At 43.3% G+C, this 21825-nt stretch overlaps 2 protein-coding genes across 3 annotated transcripts in view; one reads left to right on the top strand and one right to left on the bottom strand.

The window, feature by feature from the left end:
• Window positions 1–16883, bottom strand: part of CEP131 (centrosomal protein 131) — a 23191-nt gene extending 6308 nt beyond the window's left edge. The window contains exons 1-16 of the mRNA XM_076069859.1: window positions 16756–16883; window positions 16071–16233; window positions 14114–14334; window positions 13310–13450; window positions 12672–12797; window positions 10837–10962; window positions 10564–10680; window positions 9886–9988; window positions 8151–8352; window positions 6906–7013; window positions 6628–6745; window positions 5750–5824; window positions 4521–4663; window positions 2607–2784; window positions 651–847; window positions 101–161 (exon numbers count right to left, since the gene is read on the bottom strand). Coding sequence (XP_075925974.1) covers window positions 101–161; window positions 651–847; window positions 2607–2784; window positions 4521–4663; window positions 5750–5824; window positions 6628–6745; window positions 6906–7013; window positions 8151–8352; window positions 9886–9988; window positions 10564–10680; window positions 10837–10962; window positions 12672–12797; window positions 13310–13450; window positions 14114–14334; window positions 16071–16230 — 2076 coding nt within the window. The 5' untranslated portion in view covers window positions 16231–16233; window positions 16756–16883. The remainder of the gene's footprint in view (window positions 1–100; window positions 162–650; window positions 848–2606; window positions 2785–4520; window positions 4664–5749; window positions 5825–6627; window positions 6746–6905; window positions 7014–8150; window positions 8353–9885; window positions 9989–10563; window positions 10681–10836; window positions 10963–12671; window positions 12798–13309; window positions 13451–14113; window positions 14335–16070; window positions 16234–16755) is intronic.
• Window positions 16870–21825, top strand: part of LOC116946155 (radial spoke head 10 homolog B-like) — a 21508-nt gene continuing 16552 nt past the window's right edge. The window contains exons 1-5 of one of the 2 annotated variants that reach the window (XM_032961069.2): window positions 16870–16994; window positions 18491–18686; window positions 20087–20153; window positions 20688–20756; window positions 21125–21298. In XM_032961069.2, coding sequence (XP_032816960.2) covers window positions 18535–18686; window positions 20087–20153; window positions 20688–20756; window positions 21125–21298 — 462 coding nt within the window. In that variant the 5' untranslated portion in view covers window positions 16870–16994; window positions 18491–18534. Of the gene's footprint in view, window positions 16995–17019; window positions 18023–18490; window positions 18687–20086; window positions 20154–20687; window positions 20757–21124; window positions 21299–21825 lie in introns of those variants that run through there. The other variant, XM_076069857.1, reaches the window with a different exon arrangement.

Raw genomic sequence — 21825 nt, 5'->3', positions numbered from 1 at the left:
CACCCATCATTGACCATTTAATTATGATTATGACAATATAAAGTTAAATATTAAAATAAATACGTGTGATTTTAAACATTAATATTTCAAGTGAACAAACCTCATGCTGCTTCCTTAAACTGTTCACCATTTCTTCTTTTTTCACAATGGCAGCTTTAACTCTGAATAATAAATAAAAATGTAAAAACTACACATTACAATAAAAATATAGAAAATTAAATCACCAATTGCAAGACTTCATTATTAAATGTTGCAATAATTATGGCCATTTAAGGTTTCTTAAATGGTCATCAACAATGGATATTAAAATCCACGAAAATTAGAAAGTTACATTGTACCGTATTCAACAACTTAGAATTATTATTTTTAGCAGCAGTGTCCAAAATTCAAGAAGCTGAAATATGATTAAATTAAAGAGAGCAATATTACATTTTGACATGACGTAAATTTGAGTATCGAAATTAAACAAACCCATTAAGAATTTACGTGTTTTTAATAGGCTGAAATCTAAACACATAAATTGACAACAACCACATCACTTTCCAACATCACACTTTTTTATTGGTAAAATCGTAGCAAAAGACCATAACCTGCAAAATTCAGCTCAACTTGGAATTTGTGGAGCTACGCGTTCGTCTGCACGTACTTACCTCTGGTGCACTTCCTGCAGCTCCTTTTCCTTATCCTGATGAACCCTCTGTATCTCTGCATGCTGCCGTGCTCTCAGCTCCGTCATCTCAGCTTGCAGGTGCCGATTCTCTTCCTCCGTCATCGCCAGTCGCTCTGCAAACTCCTGCCTCAGTACAGCACCGAGGCGATTCCGCTCTTCCATCAGTTGTGAATTCACCTGCACTCGCGTTGGCACAGAACACAACACCTCATTATACACAAGGCGCATAATCGCATGTTCAACGTCAAGTCAAAGTAAATGTTTGCTTGCGTGAACATGGAGGTGGTGCTTATCTCCCGTTTACAGCACTGAGTCTGTGGTGGGCATGGCGGAGGCGAGTCTATCCATAGGAAAACCACTTGACTTCCCTACTGAGTGGTACTAATGTTATCATCGCAGGAGGAATGATGAGCTGAGTCAACCCCCAATCGGGATTTGAACTCATTTACAAGAATGTAAAGATGGATAGGTTACTTAGAAAAACAGAGACGTTTTGACTTGGGCAGGACGCATGGCTATAAGAGATTATAGCACACGGATGAGGTTGGTCTTCTCATAGATTGTGTGAAAAGCTAAACTTGAATACTGCGTCGAGGTTCGTGAGCCACATCACAGCTTTTGGGTGTGGGTTCATTGATACACTCGGGTTTCTGGTGAAGTCTCGCAATGGGCAGGAGTTGATGAGATGTATTCCATTGTTTGGTTTCCATCTCCCCAGTCACATTTGGGGACCATTTTTGACCTTCCACTTGTCAAGTAAGAAGGAGCAGCATCCGGTTCTTGTATGAAATCGGTCCGCTGCAGACCGTAGTTTCCGGGCAAGTTGAAATCCCTTCGATTGTCGTGTTGGGTCTGCAGCAAGGTGTCTGCTGTGGATCTCAGCACTGTTCCATGGCGACCTCCATCTCTCTTTCGCGCAGGTCGATTCATTGAACACCCTTGCGTGACCCCCGAGTGGTTTACTTTACGGGACTTGAGACGGGGCCAGGGAGGGTTATTGAGCTCGTCATGGACGAGCAAGTTTGGGTTTAATTTGATGCAAGCGAGTTCGGACGATGTTCGGATGTCTCTGCAGAAAAATTTGGTGGCGTAATGTGGACAAGGCCGGGAAGTCACATGGTTGGTGTTACTTTGAGGGTTCCCGCTTTTATCCTCAGTGCAGTGTGGAAGCAAGGGTCGAGACTTTTGAGCATGAGCCAGCCAACCAGACGGGCACGCATCACTCTGCCACAGGGTAAACTCGTTATTCCCTCGGTATTCGCAAGGCATATGTTCCGGAGATGCTCGTGAATAGCACATTTTGCGGATGATATGAATTGATTACCTCAAATAAATACGTAAATAAGCTGTCTCTCTCATTACTTCATCTCATCACTTTCTTTCTCACTCTCTCTCGATGCAGTCGTGTAGAGCTCCAAATGTGATTCGCGGATAGCCACACATCGTGGATAGCAAGTTCTTGAATAAAGGAGGAATGCTGTATTTCGGGTGTGGCCATTCATAGGTCTCGGGATGAGGCTCGCCATGTCGTCCCGGCAAGATTGCGGAAAAGTCGGATCATTGACTTGACCTATTCTTGGGTCTTTCTCTAGATAAATTCGGAAGGTCAGGCTTCGGTTAAGGGCTACCCAGAGACATATTGGAAAAGGGGTCGTTTGAATGAGTTTTCTGCAGAAAGACAGGCCAGGCATGTCCCTTGCAGCCCGATTGTTGAGATCGACATTGGCGATGAAATGGCAACCAAATGAAATACATTTCCCATGAGAACGTCCAACGTGCTGATGGAGTGAAGAACTCAGCACGTGGCGCAGTCAGAAGATGAATTGTGACATCGCAGGAGAATGAGGATTGGTGACATCGTGGTGAGCCCGTCATCTAGCAGTCGAAAGATCATGACTGATGATGATTGCGCATGTTTAGCTCTGAGCATTGTTACCTTATTCATTTCAGATAACTCTGCGTCCTTCTGCTGCAGCAAACCCTGGCAGCGGGCAGCCTCCCCCTCCACCTGGGTTAAGCGGGTCCTGAACTCAACAGCCTTCGCCTGAGCCCTCTTCTCCGCTTGCTCCAGTTCACGCACCTCAGCCTCTTGCATTTCTCGCACACGTCGCAGCCTGATGTGAGACAAAGATAAGACAAAAATCCCCCATATAGCCTTGACAGACTGTTACGGAAAGTGCTGTTAGTGAGCACGGCACACGAGGGGGTGGGCGACCAATACCATGGCTGGCCGTCTTTGACTCCTAAGTGGTGATTTTTTACACACCACACCAGTTACTCGTTTGAGACTGAGTCGACCAAAGGGAGGCCCAGGACCGGTTCAGATAATCGTCATTGGGGTTGGCCGTGAGCAGGAATTGAACTCAGGTCACTGGGTTCATAACATAATGCACTAACCACTACACAAAGGCCCCCCCGTATAGCCTTCATAGACTGTTGGGAGAAGTGCTGTTAGCGAGCACCTACACACGGACGTCACTGTGCACCAACGTGTATAGCCAACTCCTACCGCAGACTCTCTCGCAATGACCGAGCTTGGATGTGCTTTAATTCTGCTTCACAATATTCCCGACTCCCTTTTCCCATTTGCTTCTTCCCATGGTTGCCCCCAAGAATAACTCACAATCTAACACCCTTGCATATATTTTGCACGGCAAGTGAGCTGTGACGTCACATCTGTCGTGTCACCCGCGCATGCGGAAGCGTAACGCAGTGTGCCTGGTGACGTCACGCATCCCCCCCCCCCAACCCTCCGCGAGTAAAGTGCTATACAAATGTGTTGCAGGTCTCAGGCGTTCTTCGCGCAGCATTGGTTTATTATTTCAGTCGTTTACTGCCGTACGCACCCTGAAAGTTGTGTGTGTCTGCAGCAAGCGCGTGTATGTGTACCTATGGACGTGCGTGCATGTGTGTGTGTGTGGGGGGAGCGGTAGTGTAGTGGTTAGCGCGCTGCGCTACGAACCCGGCGACCCGAGTTCGATTCCCGCTAAACAGCCACCACTGGTGACGATTATTTGAACCGGTCCTGGACCTCCCCTAGGTCGACTCAGCCTCAAACGAGTAACTGGTGTGGTGTGTGAACATCACCATTGAGGAGACAAAGGCGGCCGGGCGTCGTGAATCCAAGTCCCGGGCGAAGCCGGGTAGTAAAGTTCGTCAAATATAAATCAATCAGTTTGGGTGGCCGGGTGGTGCAGTGATAACACTTGTGCCTCACACAAAGAAGATTCTGGGTTCAATTCCACTGTGGGAGAAGGGGGGGGGGGTCTCCTCGTGTGGGGTTTAGATGTTCTCCCCCTGTTCATCATTGGTTTTTCTCCGGGTTCTGCGGTTTCCTACCATATCTTAAATCATACAATTCAATGTGTTGGCCAAACATGTCGATGTCGAGTTTTTAGATTCAGTCTGCCTTTCCTGGGTAAAGAAGTACATTTTCCTGCGTTATTCACAAGTTTTACGTTCTGGAGATGGTCGTGAGTAGCACAATTTTCAGATAATGATCAGGGCCTACGAAAACGTATAGTTTTATGAATTTCCTTAAATAAATATAACATATTCAATACATGAAATTATCCCATCACTTTATCTCGTAACTTTCTCACATCACGTTCTCTCTCATCACTTTATCTCCCAACATTTTATATTTCACCACCCTCACTTCCGATAAGCTCGGTTGGCTATGTACGGGGAGAAAGAAGTTCAACATACATCATGCATCACTTTATCTCATCAGTTTCTCTCTCTCGATGCAGTAGTCACGTGGAGTTCCAGATGCAATTCGCGGACAGCCAAAATCGCGGACAGCAAGTTCGCGGATAGCGAGGGAACACTTCAACATGCATTACTCGACCTGTTTTCGGCCGCACGATCACACTCTTGGCGCGTGGCTGTAGCATCGTCCTCCAGCCGCCGGATGACCATCTCAATCTCCTCATCACGAGTCTTGCGAACCTCCTCGCGCAACTCCCGCTCACGACTAAGCAGCCAGGCCTCCTGCATCACCAGAAGAGGTGTTTTCACGTGCCATTTTTAAATCATCTAGTGCAGACCTTAAATGTACATTGGACTTCTTTTCCACCATACGTAGCCAACCGTGCCCATCGAAGGTGCAAATCCTATATGTTGCTAGATCAAAATTATAAATAATGCAAAAATAAATGAAAATATTGTTCTAAATTGCCAAAGTGATTTATTGCTCCAGGAGCATTCAGATGGTGCTCACCTTTTTTTTTTACAGCCTTGAGCTGGTGGTAGAAATTCCACATTCCTCTGTCAGGGATTAGTCTTTTCATAGCACAACCACTCTTGATTTGAAGCTTTCGTTACTGCAGGAATCCATACTCTTTGGTTCTTTCGGTAAAGTCACGAAGTTAGAAATAAAATAAAACAAATCTGTTTGATTTTATTTTATTTCTAACTTCGTGACTTTACCGAAAGAACCAAAGAGTAAGCACAACCACTATTGATTTCCCCACAAAGTGGTACTTGTTTTTTTTAACCCCAGAGGGATGATGGGCTAAGTCAACCCCCAACCAGAATTCGAACTCACAACCTTCCAATTGCGAGCCGCTCACTGTTGAGCCACTCAGCCGGTTACTCTGAACCAATAATCACTGAGATGAAGATTTCCATCAGTGGAGTCGTCAGTGGTAATAAACTTGCATTATTAGGACAGATGACTACTCACCATGACCTGCAGACTTACAACAAATTTGATTTAACACATAGGCTTTCGCGACCAATATTATTCATAAAGGTTTTTGGGTTAGATGGCTTAAATATAAATGTGTCATTAACCCACCACCACCCGACACAGCCAATTAGATGAAGGTTTGTCACATAAACAAAAGTGACAATGAGTTACTACTTTAGAGAGTAAACCCACAACATCGTACAATTTGAGTACGACGTTTCGCTCGTGATTACAACCAGCTTCATTAGGCGATTTGACAAAATTGTGAAGAAGTCTTCCTGTTTCTGGACTTAATTTATATTTACGTGATCTAACCCAAAAACCTTCATTATGAATTACAACAAATTTGTCAGTAGGTGTTGTGATCAGTTCTGTGGATTTCAAACCTGTTTTTTCCTGTAGTTTTCTTCCCAAGTCTGTTTCTCAATTTCAAGTCGCTCTTTGTACCCCAGCAATTCTACCTACACAATAAACGCCAGTACATTCATTCCTCGTGTATTCCAGAAAAAATAACACCAAGCAGATTTGTCAATGTTGAAATCGGTACTATAATTTATACGTGTCACCATCTTCCCAACAGAAGTTAATCATGTTTTGGCCCGACAACAATTTGAATTGCTACCAACGGTTTAGTAGCAATAGGTAAAATATTGTAACTTTGTGGATCATGTGCTCTAAATACTTAAATACCTTACGTTGTTATCGATGTTAATTGAAAAAACATATTCTATGGTTACATATACAAGATCCCTACTAGTGAGACAACCAGAGACAAACACAAAGATTGTGCTTCAAGGGCTTTTTACAAAACATGTTTTAAAGTACAGTACATATACTTTGTATTTTGCATGCATGTATGTTGAACTTCTTTTGCACTGTAAGTAACCAACCATGCTAATCGAAGGTGCAAATGTAATACTTTATTAATATCTAAAGTCATGACTATTATGGTTTAACCCAGTAACTTTGAACTTTTTTTTCTAACATTGTGATATGGGACTCCCCTGATAATCCATATGAAAGTTCAAATGACCATTGGGGCAGTCCTCATTTCCAGTTTACAGCCCTGATCCAGAGGTGGATATTCTACATTTCTCCGGCGGGGGCGAGTCTCTCCATAGGACAACCACTGTTGACTTCCCACAAAGTGATGATGGCCTAAGCCAACCCACTTAGCCACCTGGCTGGTCAATAATATGTATGGATATTCCACATGGAGACCAGAATCTTTATTTAGAGTTCTTGAATTGGCATTGAATTCCACCTGGTGTCGTTTTTCCTGCTCTTCTTTGGCATGGTGGTACTCTTCCTTTAGTGCCTGGCAGGCTGTAATAGAATTCCTCTCCAGTTGTCTGCGTAGTTCCTCCAGATCAGCCCTCTGCCTGTATAGCAACAGGTGCAGAATAGGACTAGATCAAGCAGAAAAACATTACGTTTGAAAGCGTGTCTACATAGGTGTCACTTATGGACTCGGTGGGAAAATCCGTACACTAAATGTGGAACACTAAATATCCTGCAGAAATGCGCTGCATTGTGGCATACCTGTGAGCCTGCTCGCTCAGTCGTTCTTTTTCTTGACTCAGCTCCGCGGCAATTCTCAGTCTCTGTTGGTGCAGAGCTTTCTGTTCCTCCATCAACGCCTGCTCATAGCTTCTCATTCCAAACAGCACATGACACACTGCATGGCGCCATAGCCAAGAATAATTTCTACCGCAAAATAACAAGACCTTATCTGCAGAACACACGATATAATAAGTATTTTAAAAAAACTAATTTTATTTTTCCAAGTAAGGCCCACTCAGCAAAACAGCTCTATTTCAGAAGCGACCCAGCCACAAATGATGTGGCTCAGCATCACATGGAAATTTTTTGCCACATGCCAAATACGCATGTTGATTCTAAATGTGGAGGGAAAAACCGGAGGACCCAGAGGAAATTCCACGCAACCACGGGGAGAAGATGCAAACTCGAAATATACAGGCGTCAGGGTCGGGATCGAACCCACAACCTCCTGTATACCAGGTGAGGTAGTTAACATCTCGCTGTAGCACAGGTAGGTGGCTCAGTGGTAGAGCGGTTAGTTCGCAATCAGAAGGTTGTAAGATCAAATCTTGGTTTGTTTTTTTAAAACACAGTTGCTGACCACAAATATTCAGAAAGTTGACTGTCCATCATCTGTTCTGGGATAATTAAATTGAGTACTACTTTGTGGGACATCAAGAGTGGTCCTATAGGAGACCAGTTCCCCTTGTCACAGGAATACGTAATTTCTACAGCTGCTTCCGGGTACGCTGGTTTCCTGTTGCATACCAAATGTTCATAAATGGTAGTTACCAAATAAGCAATGAAAGATTATAATCTTTAATTATCTTTAAAAATGGGCTTAAAGATTCAGTGATGCTTTCTGAGGTAAATAATTGCCATTCTAGACTGAGCAGGGAAGCAAAGAATAATGTACACAGCAGGGTTGCATGGGCATTACATAAAAACAACAAAAATAACTTGAATTAGCCACGTGCCTTAGAAATGTAACAAACGTCTCAAAAAGCACATACTAGCATAGGAAGAATGGAAGAGAATAGAAAGGACCATCAAAGGGAAGGAGACAAGCAGCAATTAAGGCGGTCCGACAGCACGGCATTGAATAGGAGAGTTTTGAGGAGAGGCTGGAAAGCAGAGAGAGGTGACCAGGCAGAGTTGCCTGGGGAAGGAGTTCCAGAGAGTGGTGGCATAGTAGCTACACGATGGCCACCACATAACATAACAGGGAGATGGAAAACTACCCACTGCTTTTGTGCCACATCTCTCTCCCGCTGGCATGCAGCTTCTTTTTCCTTGTCGAGTTGGGCTCGGAGCTCCTGGATTTGCTGCACATAACGCTTGGCAGCACGCTCATCGCTCGCTTGTAACTCGGCATCATGAAGTGCACTGAGTCGTGCCAGTTCCTGTTTGTGTTTGCTGATCAGTTTCTGGATCTCTGGCTCCAGGCCTGGAATGACGAAGATACGTTGATGTAACATTTTGCGGTCATGAACCGCTTCCATATCAGAAACAGGTTACGTCCATGAATCCACATTTTGTTTTAGTGCAGTCCTACTAATTACCACAAACGACTGCAAATTTACAAACGTCCACAAAGTACGACAAAGGACCCCCTCTCAGCCGTGCTGGTTGGCACTGGGGTCGAGGCGAGTTGGTGGCGGGGGGGAACGGAGGGGAGCCCGGACCAAGGATGGGGGCATGCAGGATGGGGGGATGGTTTGGGAGTGGGGGGGATGGCATGGAAGGCGCGCGGGTGGGGGTGCACGGGGAAGCCATAAGGGGGGGCGACTGGTGGGGGGCCTGTAGATGAGGGGGGTCCTTCGTCGTATTTTGCAGTAAATTTGCGGTAGTTTGTGGTACTTTGTGATAAGTACGTGGTAGTTTACGTTCATTAACAGGACCGGTAAATGTGCACTACCTTGCGGCAAATTTGCGGTAGTTTGCGGAAATTAGTAGGACCTATCTTAAGACCTCTGGTAGCACGGAATGGATGACTCATGCAGAAATTACCATATGCATTGCTCATCTGTAGAGGCAGCGAGGAGCCATTGGATGGCATTACAAGTGTAGCAGAACCACGCGAAGACGAGGAATTCTAAAAGGGCTGTTGCCGTTTAATAAAACACTGTTACCTTCGACATCCTACACTCACAGCAGTGTAGGTGCACTCTATCTCGGTCCTTTACCCCGGACACTGAATACTTTTTGGGTCCATACCCTCGGCTACCCTATGGGCTCTCTCACTCGCCTGCCCGGAGCAGGGGTTCAGCCAACACCACTCCGCGACGAGGGGAGAGACCCTCTTCCAGCCAATCCTCACCCTGGCTCACTACGATGACCCCCCTCCATCACGGGGGCCCCCCTTAAGAACGCTTTGGGGGGCTCCTCCCCCCCAGCTCGGCTCCTCCCCCTAGCATGGCTCCTCCCCCCAGCTCGGCTCCGCCCATGTTCCCGAAGGTGCTCTCCAAAGCCCCTTATGTAACCCGTGACGTTACGTCATTCTTGACTGTCAACTCGCTCGCACCTCCTTCTGCTCGCCCCCTCATTGGTTACTCACAGTACTCCTCTACACAAGTAGGCTACTCATATACATATCTTTTCAATTTTTGAGTGCTAAAAATTAGTTATTAAAATGGTCCAAGTAGGAAAATGTCTTTTAATAAAACGTGTGATATAACATCAAAATATTACAGTTTTTTTCTGTATTTCCTCAGTTTGATTACACATATTACTATTCTTGTAATGTCATAAAGTGACTTATGAGAAATTAAATTATCACCATCATCATCAGCCATAAGCAATCCACTCATGGATGTGCCGTGTCACGTCATCTCGTTGTGGGGTTTGAAACGTAACGCCATCGCTAATTAAATCCTTTTGACAACCAAATGTCAGAAAGCATTACAGAATCAATGCGTGTGCATGATTTTTCTTCCTTGTGCAATGAACAAAACATTGGAAAATAAATGTGCGTTGTTACCTTTTACTGTTATTTCTTTTATTTTTTTGGTCTTTTCATCGATCCACTTTTCTCTTCTCAGTTTTTCTGTTGCTGCCATTACATCCTTCAACCTCTTTACCTCCTGTGGAACAAATACCATGCATAAATGTCTCACGATACTTGTTTATATATTCAGAGTGGTATCAAATAAACTGACTATACTTATGGAATGTATCGTTATACCATGGCTGTACGGCTTTAAAACGATGGCAGATTGTTGTCCTGTCAGCCAGTCAGTATCCTTGATTTAACCCAGAGGTCGGCAACCAAAATAACAATAAGAGACATTTTTTGATCGAATTCGGTAAAAAAAAATCAATAATCCGAGAGCCGCAATGCACTGTGTGGTGACTAAGAGACGGTGGTCCTCAATAAATAACGCCACGAGGCAGTCCTTAAAGAGCCGCATTTGGCTCTGGAGCCGCAGGTTGCGACTTGGGTTACATAAAGACAAAATAAGTTATTCAACATTGATATTTAACAAATCTACACTAACCTGTAAAACTGTCCATGGAATACAAGCAGCCGAATACAATGGAGAACAATTCATCAGGTATTATATACTGGGATAATAAGGGTGGTTAGTGGCAAGTAAGGAGGCGAGACATAGACTGTTCAATGTTCAATAATAAAGTGGAAGAGGGAAATGCCAAGAACCTTTTCATGCTGCTCTTGCATGTGCTGAAGGCGTCTTGCATACTTCCCGTCAATGTGCTGCAGTTCTTTCACGACCGACTCACACTTTTCACTCAGGTTCTTCTTATCTTCAATTAGCTAGTCACAAAGAAATGAAGCAATGTAACAACGACTGAATTGCTTACCGTATTTGCGTTGAATAATGCCGAGCTTGATTTACTTAAGATCAACTTTTATTTGTCAAGAGGGATGATGACGACGATGATTATGATTAAAGTGGAAGAGAGGGGAAACCTGGTCAATGAAGGAGAGGTGGCGTTGGATGGCTGTCTCATAATGCTCCTTTTGTTGTTGGAGTTGAAGTTGCCTCTCGCGATCAGCATCCTTTGCATACCTAACTGTGAGTTCCTTCTGCTGAGCCTAGACATCGATGGAAAGACCGCTTCAAGAAAGACATCGGTTTGTGTTTGTTAAACGTTAAGGACACTGCGCTAATGTTAAACTACAAGGCATAACGAGCCTGAGTTTTGTTGTGTAAACTATAAGAAGCGATAAAACAAGCAAACAATATATGTCCTTTTCATGTATTTTCCCACGTAGAAAGTAAGATGATTTTACACATCCCATAAGCCACATAGCCAAAAGTTAACCAGATCACAGTTCGATGAGACGTCACATTTTTTTTTGTAAGGAAACGCGAGTAACCTTACATTAATGAAGCTCTTGTTTTATTAGTTTTTGGTAAAGTTAACATGAAATTTGCACGTTATGTTTCAGAGTTTTAAACTCCAATTTACAACAGACAACACCCGTTAACAACTTGTTTTTAATTACTTGTTGGCTGTAAGTACATATAGAATAAATCAATAATAATGTCCAGCCCAATCCACTGTTAGATGTAAGCCTCTTATACCACGTCAGTCATTAGGGTTGTTTGAGCCTACCTCGCCACGCTGGTGAGTAAGAGGCATGACATTCTCATAAGTTCTAGCATTGAATCGCGATTCCATCCCTGAAATTTAATAGAACTCTTAGCAGGATCATGGGGTGGGCAGAATCGTGGTGGGTTCTGGGATGCGTGGAACCTGGCATGGCATAAAATGGCCTGTGGGGTTTGGCCTGCCTAATCATAAGTGATATCAGCTGCCTGAAATTAGTGCCAGCAGGCTTGTATCATCCAGAATAACAATTGCTATTATTCTTGACTTAAAGCTTCCGTGACTGCAGGAATTCATATTCTTGGGTCTTTCAGTAAAGTCACGTAGATAGGTTCAAATAAAATAACCAAAAAATATAATTGCTATTCTTGTCGATACTGAAAAGCTGGTATCAGGTCAATGTTTTATTTACATACAACTCTAACGGAAGCACAACTGATGATGAATAGCCAATAGGGGTTTTAGGGGTGGATCCTGGATTAGAGAAACATTGATGATTAACAACCATAGATTGATGAAGGAGCTGCTGACAATTTGATTGGAGTTAACCTTGAAATGTTTCTCAAGAACACACTTTCAGTTGGGAGTACCATTTCTCCACACATTTATAATGTAGTTATGATCTAGATTTGAAGTTTCCGTGACTGCAGGAATCCATACTCTTTGGTTCTTTCGGTAAAGTCACATGGGTAGAAAATTGTGTTGTACTCGGGCTCGGGTGGGTCTTGCACTTCGCTACTCCCCCCCTACCCCACACCCCCACCCTCTCTATCTCTCCTACCTGGCTCCTCACCCCCCCTCTTATGTATATATAGCCTCGTTGTCACAAGCAGCCTCCTTTTGCCCACTTCAGCAATTTGTTTATTGCTGTGGTTGTTTCCACCTGATGACGGGCACTTGTGTTGCGCCCGAAATGTCGTGATTTAATTTATTTTATACCTACGTGACTTTACCGAAAGAACCAAAGAGAATGTAGTTGTGCTTACAAATATTTTATCCAATACTCGCATCCACACCTTATGAAATGTAATTTCCTCACACAAAGTCTTAAATGCACCTCTGCACATTATGAACTCCCATATGCCCATATACTTTATTCCACAACTTGTAAGTGTGATTAAAACAATGCACGCATCTATCATTCACAAATATAAACGATAGCACAACGTGCCACATGTTGCCACAACGCACCAGAGCAGTCTGCAGCATATGAACACTCCTTCTCTTCTCTTCCAGCTCCAGTTTCATCTTTATTAAGGTACTTGTCACTTCTGCCGATTCTTGCTCAATCTGAGAAAAATATCTTTCTTCACATACCTGGTGCACACAAACATACCGTACAGGTATTGTCAAAGTATTGCTCAAATATATACTGCAGATATACAAAAAAAGCTAAGACACTGTTCAAAAAGCATTACCGTGATGCTACAAACCAAGCGATTTGTTAAATTGCTAAATGCAGGCGTGAGAAAAAAAAGTCAAATCAAAGTGATGACACCCACCCAACGAGGTCAAGGACGCACTCACCTTCTGTTCCATGGTGGAGACAACACAATACAATGGCACGTATCCAGGAAACACTGGGCTCGGGATGGATATCTTCTGGCCTTTTTGGTTGTCCGTTTTTGCATTATATGATTATACCGGAGGGCAACCTTTGCGATCACGTGTACCTCACCAACATTGTGCATGTTTAATATGCAAGTTTTTTGTTTGCAGCCGTTTTTAACCCGAGTGGGATTTCATTAAAACAAGCATATAATATATAACATTGGAATGTTTCCACGAAGTGCTTACGTAAAAACTGTAATTCGGAGAAATAGACTTGCCTCTGCTGGAAGTGGTGAAACTAAAGCTGTGGTGATATCTTGCGCATTCTTCTCCATCTGCTCCAATGTCTCCATGAGATTGGTTAATGTGGCATTGGAGGGCACAGCTGTCTCAGTAGGGCTGCCTATGGCCGATTCCCCCTGCACACCAGGCAATTAAACAACGTAGTTACCAAACCGTGCTTAGTGGTAGTAATAATTATAAACCAAAAATGTTTATTTTCATTTTTTCCTGTTATATGTGAATAAAAAAAATGCACGTAAGTGACACACACAAAATATATAAGATGAAGCAGTAATACTTTATTGGGTAAAGATGTATGATGGCGTATACTTCAAAGCCACATTAGACATGGTTAATTGGCCATCAGCAACTTCACTCAAGCTGAGAACCGCAGTGTGCTGGGTAGACCGAGTCCTTAACATGAGTTGAGGTCTCATCAAGTAAAGTTAATGGGGATAGCAGCCATAGAAGAGTGATGCGGAGGTAACAGGCCGCCGGTAAGCGAGTGACGGTCGTGAACCAGTGAGTATAGGATAATTATCAATTAATCTGACTTCTTTGAGTTGAACTATATTGGTTAGTAAGGTAGAATTTCAGTGCTCCACCCCCAGATGTGACAATATTATTCCAGCTGCAGCCAAATGTGCAATTTGTAAAGTAGTACAGCAATCATCACAATCGTTTGGAGTTCGCAAGTCATTCAAATCTCAGCAATAGCGAGTAGGGCGTTAGCCTAACGGCTTCTCGATAAACCACTGGTCAAATCGCAGTAGGGGCGGTAGGGGCAACATGGTTCTTACCTTGTCAATCCACGCGTACTTGTCGGGCTGAGGCGATGTGTCAGGTTCCTCCTCCAGTAACTTCAGGGTCTCCAGAAGCTCCCCAAGCGTGGACGCGCGGGCACTTGGGTTCACACCAGATGACGCCTCTTCGCCCAAACCTTGTTTAGCGCAGACCACCCCGTGGGTGTTTTTCTCCCTCGAGGTGTCGCCGTTTTCAGCCGCTCTTTCAGAACTGTCACCTATTTGTGGGGGTGAGAGAGAGTAAAAAAAAGACAAAACCATTGAAGTCATTTATATTGGAAAGCAGTACGGTCATAGATCACCGCCGATTAGCAACGGTTGGCTACGTGCGGTGCGAAAGTTCAACGTACATATCGGCGTCCACTTGTGAAAGTTAAATACACGACACTGCAATATTGGGGGGAATGTTTCATAACTGTTATTGTACATATGTTGAACTTTTTCGTAGCCAACCGTGCTAAGGGGCCGTGCATAAATGACGTCACGCGATTTTGGAATTTTTGACCACCCCCCCTCGTCACACGGCGTCACAAAAAGTCAGACCCACCCTCAAATATGACGTCACAAAGCTCTGCCCCCCCCCCCCAAAAAAATATAAAACATGCTTCAAATCGCTTTAAACTATTGTCATTGTAGTGTGTATTTAATGCTCCGCGGCACTCTGATGTTGTAGGAGAAAACATTTATTAAAAAGTCTATTTAATTAAGTAGAACGTGTTGTCTATACTTATTTAAAGTTGCGCATTTTGATGTGACGTCACATTTCTCAACCCCCCCCCGTCACACATCGTCACTAATGTCTGACCCCCCCCCTTAGGTGCGTGACGTCATTTATGGACGGCCCCTAATCGGAAGCGCGTTATTACATACCCTGTCAACCCATACGGTTTAGCCATATTCTTGTACAAGCAAACTGAATTTTCAGGCCTATATGGCGTACAGCCGTTTCAATACAGGCAAAAAACATGGCCTATTTATTTTGTGTTTCTCCCTTGTGATGGGACTTTGTAGGATGAAGGTTGAGATTTATAAGGGGCATGGGGTGACCAATAAGGTCTGAATTGGTCTGTAATAATTGTAGGGCACTGACAAGGGGTTGACAGGTATGTTAAGGGGTCGTCCATAAATGACGTCACGCACCTAGGGGGGGGGGTCAGACATTTGTGACGATGTGTGACGAGGGGGGGAGGGGGGGGGTTTGAGAAATGTGACGTCACATCAAAATGCGCAACTTTTAATAAATATAGAATTGTTATAACAGCACTCATTTTGATTAATTTTCATTATTAACTATTTTATTATTTAAATTCACTAAGGTCACCTTTTCTTTATTCCATGAAGGAGCATTTTGCTTCCCCATGGGAGAATGGAAAAGCATACATTTTGAACATTTTTTTAAATTATTGTTATTAAACATTTTGATTCTAATTATTCTACCAGGGCTGTGGATTGCTATAATTGTACTCTCCATTTTGCTTCGTTCTACTACAAAGTTTCAAGTATTTTTTTAATAGTTATAATTCCTTTTAATATTTTATCATTCTAAGATTATTTCAATGTATATTCTGAACATCTGCAGTTTTAGTTAGACGTTGAATATTTTCAAGTGAATTTTATGCTAAATGCAAGCTTTCCAACGCCTCCTTTTCAATAAATATTTTCTCCTACAACATCAGAGTGCAGCGCCACATTAAATACGCACTACAATGACAAAAACTTAAAGCGATTTGAAGCATGTTATATTTTCAAAATGTAAATATGGTTTTGTGGGTGGGGGGCGGGGACAGAGCTTTGTGACGTTATATTTGAGGGGGGGGGGGGTCTGACTTTTTGTGACGCCTTGTGACGAGGGGAGGGAGGGGGTCAAACATCGTCCAAACTCGCGTGACGTCATTTATGGACGGCCCCAAAGCTGAATTTTTATTTTTAAAGATTCGGTGTGCAACATCATCACCTGCATTTCTTGGGGTCCTGGAACTGTTGAGGTCCCTCTTTGCCGTGACAGCATTCAGAGACGTCCTCCGTCTGGTATTAGTTCTCTCGTCTGCGCTTTGTAAATCTTGCGCCGCTGCGCGATTTACCGCAGAGACTCTCTCAGGCCTTCTTCTTTGCATTTCCTGAAATCGTTCTAACGTGTTAATCGCTGCATTAGTGTATGGGTATTGAGATCCGTGAAGTCGTCATTTATCATTAAGAAAGTGAGAGCAATAGCAAATTAAAGCGTCACCCCCTTGACGCCTCAGGCCAATAGGTAACCGCGTGATATTCGTACATACGTGTCGTTTTGCGTGTTTGCTATGTCATCATATTACATCCTGAACAACATTTGAAAGCGAGAAATTCCATCTCAAATGGGGATTTTCTTGGTAGAAATATCTGAATAAATTTAAATAAATAAAAAGTATCGGCCACGGTCTGAACCCAGCTCAATACGTGAGCGGTTAAGCACAGGCTGGCCCTGATGCCTTGTGACCCCCATTTAATTCTCTAAAAGTAAGTATTTTGCAAAATATATATTTTTAAAATGTGTTACGGGTCAATTAATTAGGTCACAAGACATCGGGACCACACTGTACAACAGCCGTCCAGTAATATAATCGTGACTTTACGTAATCCGAATAAAAAGGCAACATACTTACAGCGCGACCACTTAGTGTGCACACGTTAAATGCACAGCAAAGAGAGCGATGAGATAAATTGCTCTTCAATTGTTCAGCGGCAGCGCCACGCGAGTGACTCGGGCCGCCTCCTCGCCTGGGCCGCCTCCTCGACCAGGCCGCGTTGCCACGGCGACCCGCGACGCCTCGCCGTCGGCCATTGCGAGTCACGTGGCGCGTTGTCGGGCAACGGGCAGGGACGCTGCACGCAGAGTACACGGGTTAGCTGGTACACAGTACACACAGTGCACGGGTTAGCTGGTACACAGTACACACAGTACACGGGTTAGCTGGTACACAGTACACACAGTACACGGGTTAGCTGGTACACAGTACACACAGTACACGGGTTAGCTGGTACACAGTACACACAGTACACGGGTTAGCTGGTACACAGTACACACAGTACACGAGTTAGCTGGCACACAGTACACACAGTACACGGGTTAGCTTGTACACAGTACACAGTACACGGGTTAGCTGGTACACAGTACACACAGTGCACGGATTAGCTAGTACACAGTACACACAGTACACGGGTTAGCTGGTACACAGTACACACAGTACACGGGTTAGCTGGTACACAGTACACACAGTACACGGGTTAGCTGGTACACAGTACACACAGTACACGGGTTAGCTGGTACACAGTACACACAGTACACGGGTTAGCTGGTACACAGTACACACAGTACACGGGTTAGCTGGCACACAGTACACAGTACACGTGTTAGCTGGTACACAGTACACACAGTACACGTGTTAGCTGGTACACAGTACACACAGTACACGGGTTAGCTGGTACATAGTACACACAGTACACGTGTTAGCTGGTACACAGTAGACACAGTACACGTGTTAGCTGGTACACAGTACACACAGTACACGGGTTAGCTGGTACACAGTACACACAGTACACGTGTTAGCTGGTACACAGTACACACAGTACACGGGTTAGCTGGTACACAGTACACACAGTACACGGGTTAGCTGGTACACAGTACACACAGTACACGTGTTAGCTGGTACACAGTACACACAGTACACGGGTTAGCTGGTACACAGTACACACAGTACACGGGTTAGCTGGTACACAGTACACAGAGTACACGTGTTAGCTGGTACACAACACACAGTGTACACGTGTTAGCTGGTACATAGTACACACAGTACACGTGTTAGCTGGTACATAGTACACACAGTACACGTGTTAGCTGGTACACAGTACACATAGTACACGGGTTAGCTGGTACACAGTACACAGGAGGTGTTTGATATGTTCAAACACCAAATAGATATACTTATTTGCAGGGCAGTAAGTCGGCATTAACCACACACACTTCTGACAAAACATGCAAACAAATGCTCTGATAATAACGTTATATACCTTGTCAACCCATACGGTTTACCCCGTATTCTTGTACAGGGAAATTGAGTTTTAAGGTCCATACGGCGTACAGCCATTTCAAGACGGGCAAAACCTATTTGTCTGTGTTTCTCCCTTGTGATGGGACATTGTAGGATGAACGTTGAGATTTATAAGGGCACGGGGTAACCAATAAGGTCTGAATTGGTCTGTAATAAGGTAGGGTAAGCGGTTGACAGGTATGTAGTGTATAGTGTAGTGTACGTGTTGTCTTCGACACCGATTGTCCTACACCAGAAAGAGCAGCCTTCTTTTCGCACCAAGCCTCGTCCGTCACTTTGTCCTTTTCAGGAGCTGAGGCGGCGAGCCTCAACTCGGCCTTGGGAGACGCGACGATGCCGTCCCTGGACGAGGACGACCACCAGCAAGACGAGGAGCAGGATGGAGACGTTGAGCAACATCAACAACAACAGCAACAGCATGAGCAAGAGCAGGGCTTGGCGCCCAGCAATGACATGAGGCCACTCATAGCGCTCATCATTGAGAGGCAAGCAGCAGCAGCTGCAGCTCACGTCATCCCCGAGTGGACAGAACAAAGCGAGGGGTGATCCAGATGAGTTTTAGAGAATAGTTGTCACAAGGCATCAGGACCACCCTGTACAATATACATCGGAATATATATTGTTATACATTGTCATACATTTATACGTATGTTATGCGGTCCGTAACTAAGTATGTGTTCCCGATTTCGAGATTAATTCTAAAAAGATCCGAAATTTCATTTAAAATTCAGAAGATGTTAAAGCCGTAAGCTGACATGGTGCGATTGCATGGCCAAGCGCTACATTGGTCGCTTTGTTGTAGAGGTTCACGATTTGAATCCGGTAGGCCGCCCTGATTAATACTGCTGGCGTACTAAGCATTAGATACGTGCTTCAAAGTGGACGTTAAAGATCGCGTAACGTCATTTGAAGGAGAATTGACCGTTGCGTGCCAGCGTCATATGGGCTAAATTTGCAATTTAGTATTCCTAAAAAATATTTATTGATTGGGAAACATGGCAGTTGTGAAAACATAGCAGTACCCTCTAGAAAGAGAGCTGAGACTCGGCGAAGCATTCCTGTGTAAACAAGTGGAGTGGTATAATTAACAATAATCAATCTTCGGACCCATCCTTCATCTGTATGGTATTTACGAAAGCTTAAAATCAAGATATTTACTAATAAGTCACGATGGCTACAGCGGTGAGATGTTAACTCCCCTGCCTGGTATACAGGAGGTCGTGGGTTCGATCCCTGGCTTGACCCCTGTATATTTGGAGTCTTCGTGTCTCTCTCTCTCTGTGGTCACATGGAATTTTCTCTGGATCTTCCGGTTTTTCACTCCACATTTATGATCAACACGCGTTTATGAGTATTTGGCCACTATAAATTTCCATGTGATAAGCCACTTCGATGAGCTATCATTTGTGGCCAGGTCGCTTCTGAAAAAGAGCTGCATAGCTCTGTGGGCCTTACTTGGTAAAATAAAGTAGAAGTTATAAAGTAGGAGTAAAAGTTCCAATTCAATGGTGGTTTTTATATGGATAGATTTGATCCTGCCAAAAAAACGTGGAATTTCCTCCACCGGTTTATGGCTGTAAAAAGGATATGAGCACCGCCTCAATGCTTCTTTGAGCAGGACATAACGTTGGCTTCGACTAGAACATACAAATGACATCAGTTAGTCATCATCTATATGTATTGCAGCAATAAAACAACCATATGTATGTCGTAGCATGCAAGGGCATCCTTAAACTCCGTGTAACTTAGTGACACAGCTGGTCCAAGTTTGTCGTATAATTTTACTGCAAGCTCTAAAGAATCTTATGAATGTACATGCCGGTATTGTCGGATCAATGAATTGTTTATCTCCGAGCGTCATCATCTCTGCTATTTTTTCTTATAGATTCGAAGTCACAGATGAGAGTGAAGATCAAGTAAAAGTATTTTACGAAGGTGGTAATGTCTATAGCGTAAGTACTAAAAAGAAAATAAGTATATTATTCAATCGCTGGATAACTAATCATAAATATCGATTCGAAAAATATACATCACTTTTAATATATGCAATTTATGCAAAACAAAGTACTATTAATATAAGTGTATTTTATTTAAATCAATTGCACATTTTATAGAGTATTACCGATGATGCAAATAAATACAATTTCATTCTAATAAATTACAGTTAAAAATTATTAAACTGCACCTGAATAAATCATGCAGGCTTAGAACAAATGTATGATGATCTTGATTTGAAGCTTTCGTTACTGCAGGAATCCATACTCTTTGGTTCTATGGTAAAGTCACGTAGGTGACTGGACTTCTATGGTAAAGTCACCACGTGGGTGACTGGACTTCTATGGTAAAGTCACCACGTGGGTGACTCAACTTCTATGGTAAGATGACTACCGAAAGAACCAAAGAGTATAAATGTATGATGATTATTCCAGCAGGAATTGTGTTCGTGATATAAAGGACCCCCTCATGGTTTGACATGTGTGTTACAGGGTTCCTTCTGCAACAATATGATGCACGGGAAAGGAAAGTATGTTTGGGCAGATGGTGTGGAGTTTGAGGTACTATATTTAAATATAGATTTATATTCATGCATTATATGCACACAAAGCATACAGCACTTAAGTATTATTGGTTCTTTCGGTAAAGTCACGTAGAAGGGAAACAATAAAATAATAAAAATATAAAACAATAAAATTCTTACGACGTTTCGACTGCAACACAAGCAATCATCATCATGTGTGAATAACCACAGCAAAATTTTTGAAAAAAGTGGCGTTTATTATTTTTTTCAAGTCAAAATTTAGACAAAGTGGGTTGTTTAGCAGAAGCAGCAGCAGCAACAGCTGCAGATGAAACATTTGCATTCACCAATTAAAAACACACAGTTTATTGATATCAACATCTCACCAATATGACTCATCAACAGGGTGACTTTTGGCTGAATGCAATGGTGGGACATGGCACATACCAATGGCCAGATGGAAGCAAGTACACTGGCAACGTGGAGAATGGGGTGAGGCATGGGCAGGGTACCCTGACCGTGTCAAAGCCCTTTGTTTCATACAGTGGACATTGGTATGCCAGCGAGAGACATGGCAAGGTAAGGCTATCATCGTCGGGGTTTTTTTACAATGAAAGTTGCTGATGAAATGTCTAGACCGAATGTGAACCCAGTTACCATCAAAAACGCAGATCCGTGAATAGTCGATGGTTGAAGGTAGTGTTTGTACTGGCTTAGTGGAGTTATCTTTAAAATATAAAGGTCATGCGGTTGATGTCGCCTTAGTCAATAGCAAGCAGAGCACCAAGAATATATATTCTGGCTGTGGCAGATTTTAATGGAGCTACCAGTTTAATTTATAAATGCAGAAGTGCATTGAAGCTCATCATCATTGACAGATAATGGGGTGGTTTGCTTGTTATGGAATGGATATAGCACACGAGAAATAGCACAGACAAGACCAATATCTGAGTTACACCAAACATTAATGGACACTTAACCACATTTACTGACTCTCTGGCATGTACAGTTTGCAACATTACAAATACATGAATTGGAAATAGATGTTTTTTTTCTTTTAATTACTCATGCAAAATATGTGGTTGAATCAGCATTTGTCATTGCAA

Source organism: Petromyzon marinus, chromosome 26, assembly GCF_048934315.1.
Source record: "Petromyzon marinus isolate PM22_M1 ecotype Great Lakes invasive population chromosome 26, UKy_Petmar_22M1.pri1.0, whole genome shotgun sequence".
In the NCBI taxonomy this organism is placed as follows: Eukaryota; Metazoa; Chordata; class Hyperoartia; order Petromyzontiformes; family Petromyzontidae; genus Petromyzon; species Petromyzon marinus.
Note: the sequence above shows the minus strand (reverse complement) of the source record. Positions and strands in the feature narration are given on the sequence as shown.